Below are 19,368 nucleotides of genomic sequence, written 5' to 3' on the forward strand. Positions count from 1 at the left end.
ATGACTCGATTGGGTATTAGCTAAGTATACAAATTTCAATCATGATCGTTAATGATCTTTTCATGCAGCAAGAAAAGAATCTATCACCAACTCGTCACACCACGACATCTATCAAACCCACCCCGCAACTGGGATTCGGGATGCACCACCTTCCCCTGCAGCAGCGTGTACGTGACGATGCCCTCGCAGTGCTCCGGCCGGATGCGGGCCAGCCAGATCATCTGCTCCTGCGCCTTCCGATACACCAGCACATTGGCCGAGAACTTGTGGCCGCCGACATGCGAGACGAAGAAGATGCCCACGCCGCCGGGCCGCTCGTCGTTCGCGTCGCGATACAGTCCCCGCGGCCGCAGGTGTCGCTCCAGCTCCTTCTTGATCAGCGGGGCGGTGATCCCGCAGCGCGCGTCGCGCCGGCGGTGCGAGCAGAGCAGCACCACGTAGTCGTACTGGCATGGCCGCGGGGAGAGTCGCGAGGCGGGATCGTGGGCCACCAGGCCTTTGTTGGCGAGCGGGGCGTCGATGTATCGGTCTACGACCTCGCGGACATCGGCTGTGTGCACGGAGTCGAGGAAGGTGAAGGACGGGAGGAGGAGGATGGTGGTCCCGTTGTTTTCGCCTTCTGGTTCTTCGTGGTGGGACTGGAGGTTCGAGGCCGAGATCATCATGCGCTAGTTTTATTTCGGTTAAAGATCACTCGTTCTCGCTCATCGGTCCTGGCTACACCAGAACGGAACATACCCCGTGCTTGGACTGGTTGGCGGAAGCATCGAACGCCTCCATGAGCGATCCCTTCTCGTTCTCGACATGTTCCGTCCAGTCCGACTTGCCTGTCGCGACTAGGACGTGGGTGTGGAATTCTTTGATGTGGCCGTACAGCGGCCGGGAGGTCTCGACCTTCACCTTCGACGGGAATTGTACCGTGCAGTCGGCGCAGTCTTGCTTGCAGTCGGGCCCGTCCTGCGTGGGATCCACGCTGGGGAAGATGTAGTCGTCGTTGCGGATCAGGCCGCCGCGCGCCAGGAGGGACCGGAGCATCGTCGCTGGCGACGCTTTGCTTTTGCGATAGTGGTGATTTTCGTAGGTCACTGCTCTGCGAAGAGAAAGGGTATATCGTACGATAATCGACTGAACTGCTCGGACACGAGAGAAGAAAATAAAACCAATCTGACAGCCATTTCCATGGCGGATTGAACTCTAGCTTTTCCTATATACTCCGCTGAGCTCGGAGACGGACTATCGCAAAACATCATCTCCGAGGCTTATCCCCGAGGGAGTTGGTCGAAATAGGCAACCATGATTGTTTCTATTCTGCCGGTGTCGATGCGTGGAGTTAGACTTTAAGTAAGGTATGTCTCGGAGACAATGACAGCCCGACCTGTCAGACGGTCGGCTGCAGCTACATTTCCACTGCCATTGCCATAATGTGTCAGTTTGAGTCGTGGGCCACACAGTACGGTAGATAGCTCATCCGACGAATTATAGTTAACTAACTCACCTACCGGCTGCTGACTATTATTTAAAGCAAAGCATTGCTTGGTTATCGGCAGTGCGGCCACTGGCTAATTTCGCGTCTCCGGCTCCATAACTCTAATCGCCCTCAATTGAGCCGAAAACCATAAATCCCCAAAGATGAGACCGTTGACAATGCAGTGCATTCAATTGCACCAGCCCCTCTTCTCCCTTGTCGAGACAGTGGGACTCTGGCCCGTGTTTTGCTTGCCTGCAGCTCTGGACCCTTCGGATCTCCTGGTCACTAAACCCAGTTAGGCAAATCCTGGTTGTTCATCCCCCCCCAGTCTGGTTAAATTGCTGCGAATGTCTGGCGAATGCCTGAGAGAATAATGCGACTGAAACAATCAATCAACAATCCCGGAAGAGCCGACCGTAGGCTTGCTACTGCTATGTCAAACCAAGCCGGAGGAAAATGGCGGGTGCGCCTTTTTCGCCGAACGTTGATCTGACCCTACTGGCTACTCGGGGAGACAACCAACGATCTTGTGTCTCAGTGAAAGAAGAGGAAAGACAATGGATTGTACAGGACGTCCATTGATTAAGAAACTGGAAGAGACTAAGAAACTAAGAATTGTCTCTGCCTACACATGGTCGGCGATTGTTCTTGTTCTTGGAAAGGTGTGAAACCAGGCCCACCGGGTCAGGTTGCCCCATTGGGAGGCTATGGCCGGCAATGCCCAACACGTAAGCCACCATCCACCAATTGTGTCCACGGTTAGTCTTAGTAGTGGGAGGGAAACTGGCCCCAATCTGCCCCCCAATACATTTTGGCGGTGCTGCGCATACCTACCTCCGTTTCTCACTTCCCTCTCATCCTTCTACACCGCGCAATCCACCCCCTCTTCTCTTCAATCATGGCTGATGTTCAGTTGAAATTGGCAGCTTCGGCGCCAAATTCTCAACCAGAACAACAGCAGCACCAGCAGCACCAGCACCAGCAACAACAACAACAACAACAACAGCAACATCGAGTGCGCAAGCGACGCCGACGGACAATGGCGTGTATGCAGTGCCGCAGCAGAAAGCTCCGTTGCGACCGTGAATATCCCGTATGCGGACGTTGTCAGAAGAGCAAAACCCCAACCCGATGCACTTACGAGGATGGATTTCTCTGGCAGCAACCCAATACAGTTGCTTCGCCCGTTTTCTCCGAGAGAGGTCCCACAGCCACGACACAAATGGCCCAGACTGATCGGGCGACTGCCCACCCTACCCCGGACTCGGGGATAAGTAGTTTGCCGACTCGGCCTCAACCCTCCTCCAGGGACTCACGTCCCGGCGAGGAGCGACGCGATAAGTTTCTAGAAACCGTCCTCGGCGCCCCCAAGGCCGCCGTCAACCAAGAACCGTATGCAAATACCAGCCTGCTGCACCGGCCGCGACAGGTCTTCGAGCCGCATCAGGTCCCTCAACCGCACCCCGCCGAGGACGACGAGGATCTGGCCTCGCCGACGCAGCAGCTCGATATCTCCCCGCGGATCATGATGCGAGGGCGAGAGACCAAGACTCGTTACAATGGCTCGGGCATATTTGCCAATCTGATAGCTCAGGTATGCCGCCCCGGTCCCTCAACTCACGTCCGAGGGACGACCAATCCTACGATCTGATTGGCCCTGCCACAAGTCACTTATGTTGATTGCATGCTTTAGTTCCCCGACCTCAGGGCCTTTGCCGAAGAGATCAGGGTTGCCAGCCCGCATCTCTCGGCCTTGCGACCGGATCTCATCAGAGTTAAAAAGGGCCTCTGGAAGCGAAAACCGTTGAATGAGCCTTTCCCGATGCCCACCATGCAGTCATTAGTCACCATGCTTCCGGCTCGCGCCGTCGTCGACGAGTTGGTCTACTTGTACTGCATCTATATCGAGTCCACCCATCGGATCCTTCACATGCCTTCGTTCCTCGAGGAGCTGGAGCAGTTCTGGGCCCAACGGGAAAGCCCCGACATGACCTCGACCGTCTTTGTGGTTCAACTGCTCCTGGTGCTGGCTTGTGCGTGGAATCTAGCGGACCTCAACACTCTTCAAATGAAGAATGAGGCGCCTCTCACCTGCTATACGGCCATTGAATGGATTCTCCACGCAGAGAGGTGGATCGACAATGCCAACTTCAAACGACCCGAGCTCGCTACCCTCCGTCTACAAACTCTACTCATCATTGCTCTGAATATCCATGGCATGAAACGCAGTCAGGCATGGCTTGCCACTGGGACGCTCGTCAAGCGGGCCATGATGGCGGGGTATCACCGCGATCCAAGTCGATATACCAAGATTTCCGCGTTCAGCATGGAGATGCGCCGACGAATGTGGGCTACCATCGTGGAACTCGACCTCCAGATCTCCTTAGAACGAGGCATGCCTCCTTCGGTGCAAGAAGACGACTACGACACCTTCCCGGCGTTGAATATCGATGATACAGACATCAAGGACGATAGCATCGAGCTTCCGGACGAAAAGCCGCTGGATATGATGACCGACTCGTCATTCCAGGCGGTGCTGACACAATCTCTTCCTTTGCGGCTGAAGGCCTGTGCCTTGATGCACTCTCCTCGAATTAGTTGTCGATACGAAGAGATCATGCGTCTGGATTGGGAATTGAATCGTCATCTTTCCAAGATTCCTGCATGGCCCACCTCTGAAGTCGATGACTTCCATCGCACGTCGGAGCGCGTAATCTTGATGAGGGCCCTCTTGAAGAACAAGATCGGTCACTCGCTTTTGTCTATCCACACCCCGTTTGCCATCGAAGCTCCTAGAGAAGCTCTTTTCGCACCGTCAGCTCGGTCCCGCCTTGAAGTAGCGTCGATGATTCTTTCTACACAGCGACAGCTCCGTGAGAGATCGGCCCAGCTTTCGCTCTGCAATATGGGAGAATGGACCGTGCAGGCTTACTGCACCATATGCCAGCTCCTTCATGAAAAGGACAACAAATCCGGTCAGTGAATTTTGTCTTCTTAGATGTTCGTGGATGGTACTGATTTCAGCGATAGCTACTTCTCTCACTCGTACCCTCCCCGGGCTCCCCGAGTCATTGATCTCCCTGGTGGAGACCGCCTTGACCTGCCTCGAATCCCGCCTGCTTCTAGTGGTGAAGGGAGCGAAAGAATACTTTTTCATGTCGACCATCCTGGCGCTGGTGAAAGCCACTCTCTGGCCAAGCCAGTCGCATGTTTTCAAGCAAGAAGTGGTGGAGCGTGTGATTCTTTTCGCGCAGACACTCTTCACCCGACATGCCAATTGCGCTCATCTGGGAGACTGGGGCATGGGTAGTTTCAAGACCAACCAGGTAAGCGACTTCGTCTCTCTCAATCCGCAGCTCATCCTGACGATTGCAGGTTCCAAGTTTGAACACCGGCTCTGGGATGGCGCCGCCCTTTGTCCCAGACGTAGCGGTAGGGCAACCGGGGACCTTTGGCATGGTGGTTAGTTCGATCTACCTTTTCTCTCTCATCCCGCTAACAATCTGTCCAGCCCGCCGTAGATCCGTTTCTCGACTCCTTTGACTGGGCTGACTTGACGGGCATAACGTTCTAGCCATGATGATGTAAGAGTAGAGAAATCATGCCCCCCACCGTCCCGTTTGACCTCATGCCCTATCACGACGATGATGGTTTGCACTGTACAAATACAATTGATCACCTGTATTATCCGAATGATTGTCTTAGTCAGACGGTGAGGATCGTCGTGGCGGTGACGCCATGCGATCGGGTTGAGCGACGATCCACGGCATCGCGTCGATGTCACTCAATAGTCATGCACCCACATCTGGGCTCACTTCGCTCCCCGCCCGGTTTTGCTTTCACAATCATCAACCAGCCTTACCAAGGAGAGATTTCAAGTCCCTGGAGGTTTTAACCGATATGTGGCTTATGCAGGGATGATGCAAGAACGGAACGAACACCTTGGGGGTGGTGGGGTTGTTGATCGTCTTGCGAACGGCAGTGAGTGATCGATTCCGTACGTCAGTTGAGGTCCCTTGCTTGGGAGTTGAGTGAGGGCCTTGACGTAGATACGCCATTGAATGTCAGTCAATTGCGTGATTGCTGACTTTGCGATTCCAATGTCTCTGCAATTGACACTGCAGTGATGGCTGTACTGTACTGCGTGATGTAGAGTGGGGATACAGTGTGTTTCTTGTCAGGGCCAACAATGGGTGCCATACATGTACAGTACTACTAATATAACAAGATCACTATAATCCTGCCCGTAGGGTCAAGATTAGAATACATAAAAATAGCAAGCCAATAAGTGATCTAGAATGCAGCACAGTTCATTAATGTATACCGTATCTGAGCCCCTGAGTGGTAATTACCTTACCAGTAACTCTCGGATGGTTGGAGGGGAGATAAAAGAGAAGATACCCACCGTACTGTACCGTATTGTACCGTACTGTACCGTACCCTCCGTTGATCCAGATTGACTGTTTATCACGTTTATCACAATATCCATGATAGCTTGTCTACTCCGTACACCACACTTTCATCACTGCATCCATCTCTAGGCACCCGCTTTTATTCGTTCTCCCCCATGGAGCCCACATTGACTAGTGTCGAGAGTCTGGTCCAGACAGTCTCTGGTGCTCAGCCCTGTTTCTACCACCTAGTCTGCTCAATTCCCCGTCCTTTTGTCCAGTAACCAATGAAGAAGATGGCTGTCGCCGATGCGGCCCATTGAGGCTGTCCCGCAATCTTCACAGCCATTGCCCATCGTCGAGACTATCTTCGGCCGATTCAAACAGTATATATTAGTATAATCCACTGCTGGACGGTCGTCCACCGTGATCTCTCATTTCAACCGCCATCCCCCCCCCCCCCCCCATCAGTGCGCCGTCCAGCTTCCGGCTCCTCACACGCGAATTCGACGGCGTCAATGCATCTTCTCGCCCTCCTGACTGGGATCATCCTGCTGCATGCCACGGTCAACGGCAGCCCGCAGCCCAGCGCCCCGTCCCCGACGGGGTCCTCGTCCTCGTCCTTCCCCACGACGACCAAGTACCCGCTCCCCAACCTCGGGAACGTGGCCGTCCACGACCCGAACATCCTGCACCACGCGGGGGCCTACTGGCTCTTCAAGGGCGGCGTGCACCTCCCAATGTACACGGCGGCGTCGCTGGCCGGGCCGTGGACGCCGCTCGGCACCGTGCTCGACGGGCCCAGCGCCATCCCCAAACAAAACCGCAGTCGGCCCTGGGCGCCGACCGCCGTCGCGTGGAACGCCACGTTCTACTGCTTCTATTCGATCAGCAAAGCCGGCAGCCGCAACAGCGCCATCGGGGTGGCGACCGCCACACAGCTAGACCCTGGCAGCTGGTCGGACCACGGGGCCCTCATCAACACAGGCCAGGGCAACGGCTCGGACATCTACCCGTACACGGTCTCGAACGCCATCGACCCCGCCTTCATCACCGACCAGTCCACCGGCCAGCCCTACCTGCTCTACGGCAGCTACTGGCACGGCATCTACTTGGTGCCGCTGGCTGCGGACTTGCTCTCAGTCACGGAGCCGGAGCGCCAGAATACGACGACGAATCTGGTGTACGTGCCCGAGGAGAAGGTGAAGCCGGTCGAGGGGTCGTTCATGAGCTACCGCGACCCGTACTATTATGCTTGGTTCAGTCATGGCAAATGCTGTGGATTCCAGACCGGGTTTCCGGCCGCCGGGAAGGAGTAGGTCTTCCAATTCATCTGCGATTTCGTGCGCGAGAGGGGAGTCTGGTGTTGACGGGCGGTGTGTCATATCACAGGTATAGCATCCGGGTGGGACGGTCGAAGGATGTCCGGGGCCCGTTTGTGGATCAGGATGGGCGGCAGCTGACGGCCGGCGGCGGGACGGTGGTCTACGGCTCGAACCACGGGACCGTGTATGCGCCGGGCGGCGTCGGGGTTCTGTCTGGCGCCGAGGGGGATCCCGATGTTCTGTACTATCATTACCGTGGGTTACGGTCATCCCGTCGACTCGGCCGGATGTTCTGGCTAATGTGATTCTAGTCAATACCTCGATTGGGTTCGCGGATACCGTGAGTTCGAGTCGATCTTACCCAGAGATAAGATTCCGGGCTGACTCCGACTCCAGGATGCGCAGTTGGGATGGAACTTCCTTCACTACGAGGACGGGTGGCCCGTCGCGGTCTCTGGGTATGTGTTCTGGAGTGCTCCTTCGGACGGCGCTGACGGAGACCCGCAGCGATAACAGCACCGGCACGAGCGAAAGCAGCGGCGTCGTGGTGGGACCGGATTATACGCTGCATGTTGGCTCGTTCATTTGTATGTCCTTGCTTCCCTTCTCATCAATGATGCTAAGATTGAGTTCAGTCGTCTGGGGATGCCTCTGGCTCCATAGCTGAAAGCTATGCTGTGTGACTTGGGGAATTTACTTCTCGGCACCCACGTTAACGAGACGGACGATATGACACGATAACCCATTTTATTAGACTTGAGGCCTGGCGTCTCATATGCACGTTGTTTACTGGAGTCGGACACACTGTACTGTACATACTCGACTAATACTACCATCTGTACAAAACCACCTTCACGAATCTCACGGACCTAAACCCCCCATCCACACTCACCACCTGCCCCGTGGCAGAAAGCGTCGATGTTGAGATTGGGTGATGCACCATGATCTGGTGTCGGAGGTGAAGTAGGTACTGTACGGGATGTAGACCGGATATAGGATATAGGACTGGGTAAAGTCGCGCAGTCACAGGAAGGGGAAATACCCCGCTTTCGGTCGATTTAGCCATTCTGCCGTGGTTTGTTTTTGTAACTATGCATGGGAGTATATTGGTCGCGGGGAGTGTTCTGGTTCTGGTTACTGGGGTGTATTCAGGTGTAGGTGGATCCCCTGCAATTCTTGTCTACTATCCTCGGCTTCAAAAACAACTTACAACAACCTGAACTAAGCCCCGAGTACGTCCATCCAGACCCCTCCCTCACCAACACCAGTAGATCCAAATCAACACAATAATCAGCACTGAATCGCCCCACCCCCCTTAACAAAGAAGCTCACCTCCTCCAACCCCTCGCCCCTCCCTGCCCCCTCAAACTCACACCAATCCACCACCCCCTCCGCATCCCACCGGAAACTCACCCTCCCACCCCCTCTAACCCTCACCCCACTCACCTGCCCGCCTCCCCACGCCTCCGGAATCGCCGGCCCCAGCACTATCTCTTGCACCTGCACTTTCCCCCCAACCCCCCCATTCTGTGCTGCATCCAACCGCGCATAACTAAGATCCTTATCCCGCACCAACATCTCCAACACCGCCCCGACGACCCCGAAATTCGCATCCGCCTGGAACGGCACACTTCCGCCGTACAGACTCAGCCCATTCGGCCCAAAGTTCTCCTGCACGGCGAGGGCCAGCTCCGCGTATGCGTTTACGGTCTCATTGAGGCCGGCCCAGCACGCGCTGCGCCACACCTTCGCCCACCCCGTGTTCTGATCTTCGGTGCCGTTGCCCCGGGAGTACAGGGTTGTGGCGATGGCGTCGGTGACGGTGCGGTTGGTGGCGTGTGGGCTCGAGATGGAGGAGCCCGGGTACCAGCCGTAGAGGTTGGAGAGGTGGCGGTGGGTGTCGTTGCGGGTGTCGAGGTCGAGTTTCCATTCTTGGATTTGGGACCAGCTCCCGATAATGAGGCCGGGGGAGAGGTGGGGGAGGGTTTTGGAGAGGGTGGTGTGCAGGGTGTTGGTTTTGGGACGGGTGGTCAGGAGGTGGGTGAAGAGTTCGGTGAGAAGTTGGTGGTAGTGCGTGCAGCCGAATGTCTGGATTCATTTTGTTAGGGGGGTGGTGTTCGGGGAGGGGGGGTATGGGGTTGCGGTTGGGGGGCAAGGCATACGGTTGGACCATGTTCCGGCGAGTTGCACGGGTTGACGACCAGGGTGCCGTCGTGGAAGTATTCGTCAGCCACCAGCTGCGAGACCCAGAACTCGGCCACCCCGGCCAGGATCGGATACCCCGTCTCCTCGTACCAGGCTGCATCCTGCGTGTAGTCGAAGTGGTCCCACGCGTGGTGGGCGAGCCAGGCGTTCGACACGGGGTAGTTGGCCCATTGCGCGTCGTTTTTCATGCTGCACCGGAGAATTAGCTTGCCTGTTCCGCTATGCCGTGAGGATGCAGGCAGGGAAAGACTCACGCCGTATGGCCAAAGGTGTTCATCTCGTCGTGCGTCACCCAGCCCGAGCTGGCCCCGTACAGCAGCTCCGCCGTCTCCGCCCCCCGCGGCATCCACGTCTCCGTGATGTATCGCCACAGCGGCTCCGTCAAGTCCCCTAGACCCGTCTGCTCCACGGCCCAGTGCGCCATCTGCAGGTTGATGTTGGCGTGGTAGTCGCCGCTCCACGCGGGCGAGTAGGATTCCGTCCACAGGCCCTGCAGGTTGGGCGGCAGACTCCCCGGTCGCGAGGAGGAGATGAAGAGGTATCGACCGTAGTCGAATAGCAGATTCTCGACGAATGGGTCCCCGGGCAACGTGTAGGAGTTGATCAGCTCCGTGGTTGGCTTGCTGGAGGAGTTGTTCGGGTCTGGCAGGGAGAGCTCGAAGGTGCCCGAGAGCGCTTGGAAGTCTTTCAGGTGCGCCGATTTCAATGCCGAGTACGACTTTTTGGCGGCGCTTGTCGCTGTCTGCAGCACTTGCCTGTAGGGGTCTTCCCCCCGGAATGAGAATCCAGCCGCAGCGTTGCCCTTGGACGCATCGTAGTCGGTGCCGGCGGCAAAGATGAGGAATACCTCACGGTGACCTTTTGGAACGTTGACGGTGGCGTTGTTTGGTGAACAGTAGTTGCTCGAGGATTTCGCTCCCGGCACAACTACCGTCGCTCGGGCATTGTAGATCATGCCGATGGTAGGCGCGGTGACTCCGTACAGACTGATGCTATTGCCTTGGCAGGTGACATTCGGGGTCGGAGACGAGAGCTGATTCTCCAGCCCGAAAGTGATTGCCGGCAAGGATCGGTTGGATGCTAGTCGATAGACACAGACTTGATCCGGAAACGAACAGAACGCTTCTCTGCACACCTGTCGGTCAGCTCCTTTTATTAATCATAGGAAGCAGAGTATGCGCTTACCGGGTGATGTCGACATTGCCAGTCTTGAACTGATCCAGGTAAACGCCCGACTCCAAGTCGAGGCTGCGCCGGTAATTAGACACAGCCCCCATGTCTCCGAGATCGATGGTCAAATTGCCCAAAACCTGGTAGGAGCCGTAGTCCGGGAAATCTCCATAGAGAGCAGTCACATTGCCGGTTCCGTTCTGAAAGATCCATTCCCTGATCCCGGGCAAAGCGTCGGCCTTGGAGACATTCGGATTACCACCGGTATAAGCCTTGGATAGGACGTTAGTTCGTGCTAGGTCAAAGTTTTTTGTTGGGAGGTTGAGAGCACGCACTGGGTTCTCGAAAGGGCCCCCGCGCCATAGAGAATCAACATTCAGATTGACAATCTCTTTGCCGGGAAGGCCAATGGGCATTGCTATCGAGCAGATTAATCTCCACACCAGGTCAGGTGTGAACAACGAACATACCTCCTAGCCGTCCGTTGCCCAGAGGAAAGGCTGTAGTGATGATACTACTGTAATTGCCCGGAGAATCAGACCACAAAGATTTGGCTGCCGCCAGAGGCAGCACCAACAACCCGGAAACGACTGTCAAACGCATCGTTTGCTGCTGCAGAAGTCAAGACCCGAGAGACCCGGGTGCGGATGAGGGGAAGGGTCAATTTAATATCCCACGTCCAATTCAGCCGTGATGCGTCGACATCATCATCATCCTGTGGCATCCGCGGGGGATCGGACCATTGATTCTGCGGGAAAACTAGATTAGATGCAGGTTGCAGGAGACGGCCGAGAGGGGTCAAACAGTGTCATTGGAGGAGTTATCGGCGCGAGATGAATTGACCTGCAGATCGGCGCAATTGTGGCGCGGTGCTAAGCTGCTAATTTTGTGCTAAACTTGTTAACTTGCTTGCTTTTTGCCGGATTTTGGCGAGACTCCGCATTTGCATTTTTGCTGGCAATCTAAACCCAAGGTGGTCAGATCGGTCTATTGGTAACTGCTGGTAATGCTATCGACTACTGTCTGTGAATCCCATGAAATGTTCCAACTACAGCCTGCTTCCTGCTGCAGTCGCATTGGCCTTTTTCCACATTTCGATCCGGCGCTCGTGGCCTGCGTTGAACAAGTCCACCCAGGATTGTTCGAACGGGGGCAATCTGCGCCCCGGCTCGCCCTCTTTCGGCTCGCCTGCCAGCTGTCGGAGCTGTTCAAAGTACTCCTCGAACTCGGGATTTATCATCAAGAAGCCCGGTCCATCGCCCTTCTTCGCGATCCGATCCTGCTCCCATTTTTGTCGCTCTTCGTGCGGCGGTAGCTGAGCCTTGCCTGCCAGCACCCGCGCGGCTGCCACTGCTTGCCATTCGAAGATCTTGAACGTCAATCCGGCGCCAACCTATTGCCGTCAGCAGAATTCGCTCAAACTCAGAAAGAAGTACGTACGCCTCCAATAAACATTAAAGTCGGATCCTGCCGATGGAAAACGTGGAGGTACACATCGGGAATGCGATTGTTTCGCATCGGGATGCTGGGCAAGAATGGTAATGTCCAAGTGAAGCCCGTGCCAAAGATGATATAATCGACGCCTGAGACCGAGGTCCCGTCCTCGAAGTGAACAGTGCGGTCTCCGTTTTCGCAGGAGACACGCGCGATCGGCGGCCGCCGGTCGATCTGAGGATGCTTGAATGCTTCGTCTCCGAAGTAGGGATTATACTTGCCGCGAACAACGGCGTAGATGGGTGACTGAGCAGAGCCGATCAAGCTAACAGCAGTGTCTGCCGCAGACACCGAGGCTCCAACCGTGATGACTTTCTTAGGGCCATAATCAGCGATGCCCCCAAGTTTCAAATGACGATAACGCTTACCTTGCCTCGAAATTGTTCTGGACCACGATATTGTTTTGTGTGTAAGACATTCTCGGGGTACTTCTCTACGAAATCCTTGAGACCGGGGATGGCCGGTACGTATGGTACTGCGAAATGCCCCGAGGCAACAACCAGGGCATCAAAGGTTTCGCTCCACCAATAGTCTTCTCCTCCAGGCTTGCCCGCTCGTCGGAGGGTCAAGACCCATTTGTCAGACTGAGGATCTTTCACGGCGGATTCTACAGTGGTGTTGTACTCAACCAGATCTTGGTAGCCGTTACGATTGAGAAGATCCTCGACATATTGCCGAATCACCGTATGATGGCGGAACGGTGTGTCGGGCCCGTGAAGCCCAATTGACCATTCAGAGCGAACAACTGGGATCGGTTCCAGGGAATACCCCATGGTGGCAGCATCCACATTGGTATGCAGATTGGGGTAGACATGAGAGTCAGTGAAGCGATGTTGCGATGATGCCGGCGTAGACTGGGGAAGAGTTTCAGGGATCGGGAGCGGGGCATCAGCTATTCTTGCTGAGAGCTTCTCAACATCCAGAGGGACCGCTTTCTCCTCCGGTCGTGCCACCCTGTTCGTAGTGTCAATTTCTCCCAAAGCCATTATTGAGAGGAATTAAGCGAACATACCAGCATCCACCCGCCTTCTCCTGTCGCTCGAAAACACGAATTCGGTCGAAAGCTTTCTCCTGCGCCAAAGCATCGACAGCAATAGCCCCAGCCGGTCCCGTGCCGATGATGGCAACGCTTTTAACTTGCGGCATTGCGATATCTAGGTGCAAACCGTAGGCCGTAAATATCTACAGCGTGTAATGGAACGAGTTGGAAAGAATCCCAAACAATAACACCTCTTCAAAGAAATCAGTACTGATCAATTAATGTGCAATGCCTGGGTGGAATGCCTCGAGACAAAGGATATGGCTAATCATGGCGCCGGATTGCATCAGCGTGGACCACTGATAAGCCCAAGTGACATGGCCGACACATTGCTTATCAGACCCCAGGTCTCCTTGTTGGTTTCAGACTGACCTTATTCTCCGCTTGCTGTCTGCTTCTTAACTGGTGTCTTTGCTCTCTGGTGACTGAAACCTACCCACGGTGGCGCCAGTCGGGCAAAAAACCATTCAATCCCATTTTTCCCATTATCATTCTGATTGGTCGGTTCCTGGAAAGAATCACGTGTAGGATTTTGTATGCAGTGCAAAGCAATGTGATTGGATGGTAGCCGAACCCGCTCTCGGCTTAATCCCGAGCTGAGATCAACCACTATCTTGCTCTGCCGGCTTAACAACTGCTGTCGACTTCATCGAGGCAGGAGATACTGCACTTACGCAGTGAAAATCTATCGACATCAGGAGAATTGACGCAAGTATGACACGAGGCTGTGAGGGCTGCGACACGGAGACACGGAGACGACACCCTGAAGACGTCGGACTAAGGTTCTTGTTGTTTCAGATGTGTGTTCCGGGTCGACTGAGGTCACTGAGTCACTCCTCGATGTTTGGAATGCGGTGGTCAATGAACTGTCGTCAACACCGGCGTGACCAACTCAGGAACAGCTAGTAGAGCTGCATCGCCACTCATCAAATAGACCCTGCAGGCTGATCATTGAGGGATTTGCCATTCCAGGTAGTATTGACGAATACATTATCCTTAGGACAATCGGCTTATGCATGGAAATTAAATGGTCAGATGCAGGTGCCATTAGCCGAAGGTATGGCTTCCTGGCTGTATCTCGCGTAGGGCCAGCACACTCCCCAGGAACTGCCTGGAGCTGTTTGGCAGGACTATGGCACCGTATCACGGACTGCAATGAATCTCATTCAAGAATCGGAGCGGGATATTCTAACGAGTATCGAATACAGCAAGGCTCGATCTATTGCGTAGTGATAATCCTTGAACCAATCGTTGAGGCGTGTTCTAGGCGCAAGGCGAAGGCTGATCGCTACCTGTAACGCTGCGAAACCCCTTGAAAGTTTAAGATCCGATGCTCTCCAATGCTCAAAATTGGACTCGCTGCGTTGCCGACCATCCATGGAGCCAGGGTAGACAGACCCAAGAAAGGCTTAGGTTATTGTGCTTGGTTAGGAACCCTATTGACAGATGACATGCTTGTTCTTCGGTGGAATCGGCAGGAGAATGCTGTACTTTCTCCAATCATTTGGTCACAGCTGAACGGTGTAGGTTGGGCCCGTTGTAAACCTAATCTTACGCAGGCCACTAGCGAAAGCCAAAAGATTCCCTGTTTCATCTAGAAGATTTCCTTAGTCGATCATAGACAGCCATGTTGAGAAAAGCTCCAGACGTCTGACACTGTATGATGTATATTGAGGACGATCTGCCTCTGGCCTATACAGTTCGTGGCCGAGTCCCGCTGGCTTTAGCGAGGGACAGATCGACAGGCAAGAACAGGGGGGACTTTTGTGGGGTGTGGAGGACAATTCCATGATCACTGGCATTAGAGGACAACTCCACAAGAGAGCTGTATCAGGGAAGGATGATTGCCACCTTGAGAGGGTGGAGTAAGTAGAGGTGCGGAGGAGTGCAAAAGGTGGAGGGAGGGGAAAGGGTAAAGGAAGGATGAGGGAAAGTGCTGCCTCAGGGTCCAGGCAACCATCGGCTCTGGTTTCCACCTCCATCTCCACCTCCTCCAACTCCGCTCTTCTTCCGCTCGACTTCCGCTACGGCTCGAGATCCACTGTGCATGTCTCTTTTTTGAGTCTTGACCACTCAATCTCTCACGAGCCCACTTGAACAGAACTCAAGATCGTCGTTCCTGAGATTCCCATGGTTCTCTGCCCTGGGGCTAACTTCGGGGCCGTTCGATCGATCTTCTCGGGTCTGAAGTGGCTTTACCCACTGCCTACAATTTCTACCCACCATTTTTTCGCCTGAAACGCCGCGGTGGATGTCATACAGCAGTCCGTGATAATCCGCCAGAACCCTTGTCATTCCAAGAGAGTCTGACAGTATCGTGAAACATGGAGTTCCTGAAATCCAGGACCCTCTCACCGACATTGATAACCTTTCTTGGTCCCTTCCTACCTCATCCTTTTGTTCAGACCGAACTCGAGATCCAATCGATGCGATGACCTAGGTGGCACCATCAGAAAAGGGGACGACGCGTCGTGCAGGGCGCTGCATTGTCCGGTGCAAGGCAGAAAATTCCATGGATGACTGAAGCAGCGATTAAGAGGATGCTGCGAGCTGTGCAATTGATTGGTCGGCGGCTATCTATCTCCGATTCGCAGCTCCACCGACAACCAGTGCAGCTCACCTTAATCCAAGGTTGAATGGAGAGGATTTGGGGTTGAACCATTCAGGCCGAGAGAGTCCGCAAGTTCCTGTTAATCTCTACTCCTCTGACTGAAGGCCCTGAGCGTCTCCAGGTTCTGTCGGCAACTGGACTTGTTCTTCATTGGCCAGCAGTGCGATAACGTCTGCGGTGGGCGTGCCCTACTTGAGCCCTTGCGTGCTTAGAACAAAACCTCGTTTTTGGGCCTTGCGACCTGTCACGTCATTCTAGCTTCGAACCCACCGAGAGGAATCCGGGACTCACCACTGTTTCGCAACAGTGAGATCCGTCTTGCCATCAGGGTTCCTGGCAGATTGTCACGACTTGCGGCTTCGGCATATCGAAGTCATTGCTTAGCTGCGGGGCGAGACCCATCCGCTCAGAGTTCCCTTGATACAATCAGAACGATATCGGCATGTGCATGAAGAACTCATCGCTGCCAATTGCCGGCTGTAGTGCTGGACCGTCGATTCCAGTTGGGGAATAATTGTTTGTTGATCCTTCACCTTCAGCGCAGCATGATGTTCCACCAAGATCTATAAAGGCTCCTTGAAATCCCTCCTGAATATGTCTTTTGCTATCAGGCTTCAGTGCTCTCTCGATCGAATCCGGTTTTCATTCACTTCTTCCATTGTCCAATACTTTCGCTTTTACTTTACTTCTTCGCTTCAACCAACAATCCTGCAACATGAAGCTTCAGAACGTCGCTCCTCTATGCCTTGTAGGCTGCGCCCTGGCCTTGCCCGCCAACGTCGATAAGAAGAGACAGGATCTCTCCGGCTTTCCTCCTATTCCAACTGGGCTTGTGCCGTCTGGGCTCATTCCCTCGGGACTTCCAATTCCTTCTCAGGGCCCGGGATTCGAGCTGCCCACACTGACTGTTCCCTCGGGCTCGCCCGTCGAGAAGCGCCAGGACCTGACGGGCCTCCTCCCCTCGAGCATTCCTCTTCCCTCTGGGTTGACGGAGATTCTGTCCCAGCTGGGTATCACCCTTCCTTCGGATATTCCTCTCAAGAAGCGCCAGGAGCTGTCGCAGATCTTCCCCTCCGGGGTTCCGATCCCATCCGCAGTGACTGGTATCCTGTCCGACTTGGGCATCACCCTCCCTTCGGATATTCCTCTCAAAAAGCGTCAGGAACTCGAATCTCTTCTCCCTTCTGGCACCCTTCCCTCTGGTCTGCCCATTCCTAGCGGTGTGAACGATATCTTGTCCAACCTCGGAATCACCCTACCCTCAGACTTGCCCATCAAGAAGCGTCAGGACCTGTCTAGCATCCTCCCATCCGGCCTTGCAATCCCATCCGGAGTGACCGACATCTTGTCTGACCTGGGTGTCACTCTTCCTTCGAGCCTGCCTCTGAACAAGCGCCAGGACTTGGACTCGCTGATTCCCTCCGGCATCATTCCCTCCGGCCTCCCGATCCCCACTGCAGTCACCGGTATCCTGTCCGACCTGGGTATCTCTAAGCGTGACGACAAGCAGCCCGAGGCCGTGCCCACCGGTGGATCCGCCTCTACCAATGCCACCCAGCCCAGCAGCAGCAGTCTTCCCAAGCCCACCGGTATCCCTGTGCAGCCTTCCAGCGGCGGTGTCATTGAGCCCCTTGGCGACACCTCCAAGTCAGTTCAGAACTTGACTGAGTCCGTCACTGGCAGCAGCTCCGTTCAGCCTTCTGGCGCCGCTCCGCAGCCTACTGGCACTCCCGTTGCTCCCTTCCCCGGCTCCCCCGAAGTCTCCGCTGCCGCCCCCAGTTCCTCCGCTTCGGTCCGCAGCGCTTTCCCTTTCCGGGCTTGAATGAATGAACCTACTGAGTAGGGTTCGCGGTCTTGCAACGGTATCACGATCTACGATGGCTGCAGTCCAAGGGTGATATCCAACATACCGTTTGCATGACTCTACATGTATGAATCGATTGGTGGATTCCGGCTGGCCGGCGTTTCTTGTTTGTCTACGGCCATGGGTTATCTGGTGGTATGGGGTCTGTTTGTATTGGAATAGGCTTAGATAGTTTTGAGTTCAATGGAGTTTTTGTTGCGTTTTCTGATCTCTTGTTCCGCTGACTGCCGCTGTAAGGCTGGCTTTATACATAAGTTTGATACACATGATTGTCCTTCAGACAGCGTTCCCCCAAAACCATCGTCAATGCCTCCGCGTGTCTCATCTAGGTGATCCTCTTTTGGATCGTCCCTCCATAATCAGGTTTGCCGTTTGTTTGGGTCCTCTGTCGTATGGATGTTTTGCCATAGAGGCTATCTGTCGTATGAGTGCTATCTGTCGCAACGATGTATATTGTAAAGTCTTTGTCGAAGCTTGTTTGCCGTACGGATGTTTGGCGTAAGGCTTTGTATCGTATAGCTCATTCCCCATTCAACGTTGTAAGAATGTTGTCACATCGACACCGTCCCTCCTTCACGTGTCGCCATCGGGACGTTCCGCCTTCCAGGCACCCCTTCAGAACCGAGCAGCCTGCTCCACCCTCTCCTGCAACGTCGTAGCCGCCTTCATCAGCCGCTCCGCCTGGTTCAACACCACATACCAGGCATCCCGATCAAACCGCGGCTTCGCACTGGCCGCCGCAATAATCCGCCCGATGCTCGCCGCCATCCGCTCCATCTGCTCCACCGCGAACGAGCAGTAGTACATGTCGATCTGGAGTTCTGCACTCCCCACAAATGCCTGATGCAGCGACTGGTAGAACAGCCGGGATCGCTCGATCGTCTCGGTGCTGAGCCCATGCAGCTGCGCCATGCTTGGCAGCTCGCGGAGGCAGGTCTCGCACCGGCTCATGCCCTCGAGCAGGTGGATGACGTACTCGATGTCGTCGGCCCGGAACTGGGTTCCGTGGGTGGTCGGGTATGGCCCCTGGAGGTGCGCGCGCAGCCGGTCGCCTTTCATCGGCAGGCAGACGCAGGACACGGGCTTGCCGCTGCAGAATGCATCCAGGACGAGCTTTGCGTAGTTGTTGGGCTGGCTGTAGAGGTCTTTTGGGCGGGTTAGGCGGGTTGAGGCTGAGCTTGCTAGGGCTGTTGCCGTTTGCCCGTTCTTGTTGTTGTTGTTGTTGTTGTTGTTGTTGTTGTTGGTATTTTGTTCGACCTTCCCTGATCGAGATGGAAGAGTATAGGCCATTTTGGCTGGTGGATAATGGTGGGCCATGGCTGAAGCGATGAACACGACGCTTCGTGATTGGAGCTTTGATGCAAAAGCTTTGAGATTCTTGCGATTCATTTTGGAGGAGTGGGGGTTTTTTTTAGAGGAGGGTTGAGGAGCGTGAGAGGAGCTTGGGGATTTGAGGAGGTTGATTATTTGGAGGAGCTTGGAGATTCGCTCGACTCAGTGGTTTTAGTGGTTTTTTGCTTTGGCTCAACTCGGTGGTTCTTGTGGGTTTTTGGTTGCGCTCAACTCGGTGGTGTTTATGGTGGTTTTTGTTTTGCTCGACTCTCAAGATCTGTATGAAGACCGGCTCGACTCGGAGGGTTTTAGTGAGGCTTGAAGAGAATCAAGGGAGTTGTAGGAGAGAAGAGAATTCGAAGGGAGCCCGGGAAAGCGAAGAGCAGTACACCCCCCTGAGCGAATCTGACTCTATACTATCGTCATACCGGAAGTGTGTTCCGTGTAGGAGCATCAACGGCTAGGGCAT

The 19,368-nt window shown here is 54.7% G+C and overlaps 7 protein-coding genes across 7 annotated transcripts; 4 read left to right on the top strand and 3 right to left on the bottom strand.

The window, feature by feature from the left end:
• Positions 1 to 47: 47 nt before the first annotated feature.
• Positions 48 to 1,265, bottom strand: BO86DRAFT_387533 (sucrase/ferredoxin-like domain-containing protein). Its single transcript, XM_025671620.1, has 2 exons — positions 739 to 1,265; positions 48 to 668 (listed from the first exon to the last, which is right to left on the bottom strand). The coding sequence occupies exons 1-2, from the start codon at positions 1,033 to 1,035 to the stop codon at positions 84 to 86; spliced, it is 882 nt and encodes a 293-aa protein (XP_025529598.1). The 5' UTR covers positions 1,036 to 1,265; the 3' UTR covers positions 48 to 83.
• A 1,101-nt stretch (positions 1,266 to 2,366) lies between these two features.
• Positions 2,367 to 5,042, top strand: BO86DRAFT_308577 (putative C6 transcription factor; the record flags this gene model as incomplete). The annotated part of the gene is made up of 5 exons (XM_025667783.1): positions 2,367 to 3,062; positions 3,162 to 4,443; positions 4,493 to 4,794; positions 4,844 to 4,930; positions 4,980 to 5,042. 5 exons carry the CDS (start codon positions 2,367 to 2,369, stop codon positions 5,040 to 5,042), a joined length of 2,430 nt encoding a protein of 809 aa, XP_025529599.1.
• Positions 5,043 to 6,324: 1,282 nt separating this feature from the next.
• On the top strand, positions 6,325 to 8,006 carry BO86DRAFT_387537 (endo 1,5-alpha-arabinase). The gene is made up of 6 exons (XM_025671621.1): positions 6,325 to 7,174; positions 7,252 to 7,439; positions 7,496 to 7,524; positions 7,581 to 7,642; positions 7,692 to 7,771; positions 7,820 to 8,006. Exons 1-6 carry the CDS (start codon positions 6,378 to 6,380, stop codon positions 7,849 to 7,851), a joined length of 1,188 nt encoding a protein of 395 aa, XP_025529600.1. The 5' UTR covers positions 6,325 to 6,377; the 3' UTR covers positions 7,852 to 8,006.
• A 468-nt stretch (positions 8,007 to 8,474) lies between these two features.
• On the bottom strand, positions 8,475 to 13,494 carry BO86DRAFT_446809 (FAD/NAD(P)-binding domain-containing protein; the record flags this gene model as incomplete). Its single annotated transcript, XM_025676548.1, has 11 exons — positions 13,465 to 13,494; positions 13,066 to 13,285; positions 12,422 to 13,007; positions 12,000 to 12,368; positions 11,612 to 11,952; positions 11,030 to 11,076; positions 10,895 to 10,977; positions 10,575 to 10,831; positions 9,644 to 10,516; positions 9,347 to 9,578; positions 8,475 to 9,272 (listed from the first exon to the last, which is right to left on the bottom strand). The coding sequence occupies exons 2-11, from the start codon at positions 13,197 to 13,199 to the stop codon at positions 8,475 to 8,477; spliced, it is 3,720 nt and encodes a 1,239-aa protein (XP_025529601.1). The 5' UTR covers positions 13,200 to 13,285; positions 13,465 to 13,494.
• Positions 13,495 to 15,936: 2,442 nt separating this feature from the next.
• BO86DRAFT_32210 (extracellular proline-rich protein) lies at positions 15,937 to 17,759 on the top strand. Its single transcript, XM_025668371.1, has one exon. It carries the CDS (start codon positions 16,419 to 16,421, stop codon positions 17,523 to 17,525), a length of 1,107 nt encoding a protein of 368 aa, XP_025529602.1. The 5' UTR covers positions 15,937 to 16,418; the 3' UTR covers positions 17,526 to 17,759.
• A 1-nt stretch (position 17,760) lies between these two features.
• On the top strand, positions 17,761 to 18,126 carry BO86DRAFT_32211 (uncharacterized protein). Its single transcript, XM_025668372.1, has one exon. The coding sequence runs from the start codon at positions 17,833 to 17,835 to the stop codon at positions 18,067 to 18,069; it is 237 nt and encodes a 78-aa protein (XP_025529603.1). The 5' UTR covers positions 17,761 to 17,832; the 3' UTR covers positions 18,070 to 18,126.
• On the bottom strand, positions 17,767 to 19,193 carry BO86DRAFT_387541 (uncharacterized protein). Its single transcript, XM_025671622.1, has one exon. The coding sequence runs from the start codon at positions 18,855 to 18,857 to the stop codon at positions 18,183 to 18,185; it is 675 nt and encodes a 224-aa protein (XP_025529604.1). The 5' UTR covers positions 18,858 to 19,193; the 3' UTR covers positions 17,767 to 18,182.
• Positions 19,194 to 19,368: the final 175 nt, after the last annotated feature.

The sequence above is a fragment of the Aspergillus japonicus genome (genome assembly GCF_003184785.1).
Source record: "Aspergillus japonicus CBS 114.51 unplaced genomic scaffold BO86scaffold_12, whole genome shotgun sequence".
Taxonomy (NCBI): Eukaryota; Fungi; Ascomycota; class Eurotiomycetes; order Eurotiales; family Aspergillaceae; genus Aspergillus; species Aspergillus japonicus.

Excerpts from the sequence above, each read along its gene's own strand:
- BO86DRAFT_387533 (XM_025671620.1), bottom strand. The coding sequence starts at position 1,035 with ATGCTCCGGTCCCTCCTGGCGCGCGGCGGCCTGATCCGCAACGACGAC. Across the intron at positions 669-738 it reads CCAACCAGTCCAAGCACGGG|CGCATGATGATCTCGGCCTC; the intron begins GTATGTTCCGTT and ends AAATAAAACTAG.
- BO86DRAFT_387537 (XM_025671621.1), top strand. The coding sequence starts at position 6,378 with ATGCATCTTCTCGCCCTCCTGACTGGGATCATCCTGCTGCATGCCACG. Across the intron at positions 7,175-7,251 it reads TTTCCGGCCGCCGGGAAGGA|GTATAGCATCCGGGTGGGAC; the intron begins GTAGGTCTTCCA and ends GTCATATCACAG. Across the intron at positions 7,440-7,495 it reads TGTTCTGTACTATCATTACC|TCAATACCTCGATTGGGTTC; the intron begins GTGGGTTACGGT and ends ATGTGATTCTAG.
- BO86DRAFT_32210 (XM_025668371.1), top strand. The coding sequence starts at position 16,419 with ATGAAGCTTCAGAACGTCGCTCCTCTATGCCTTGTAGGCTGCGCCCTG.
- BO86DRAFT_32211 (XM_025668372.1), top strand. The coding sequence starts at position 17,833 with ATGATTGTCCTTCAGACAGCGTTCCCCCAAAACCATCGTCAATGCCTC.
- BO86DRAFT_387541 (XM_025671622.1), bottom strand. The coding sequence starts at position 18,857 with ATGGCCTATACTCTTCCATCTCGATCAGGGAAGGTCGAACAAAATACC.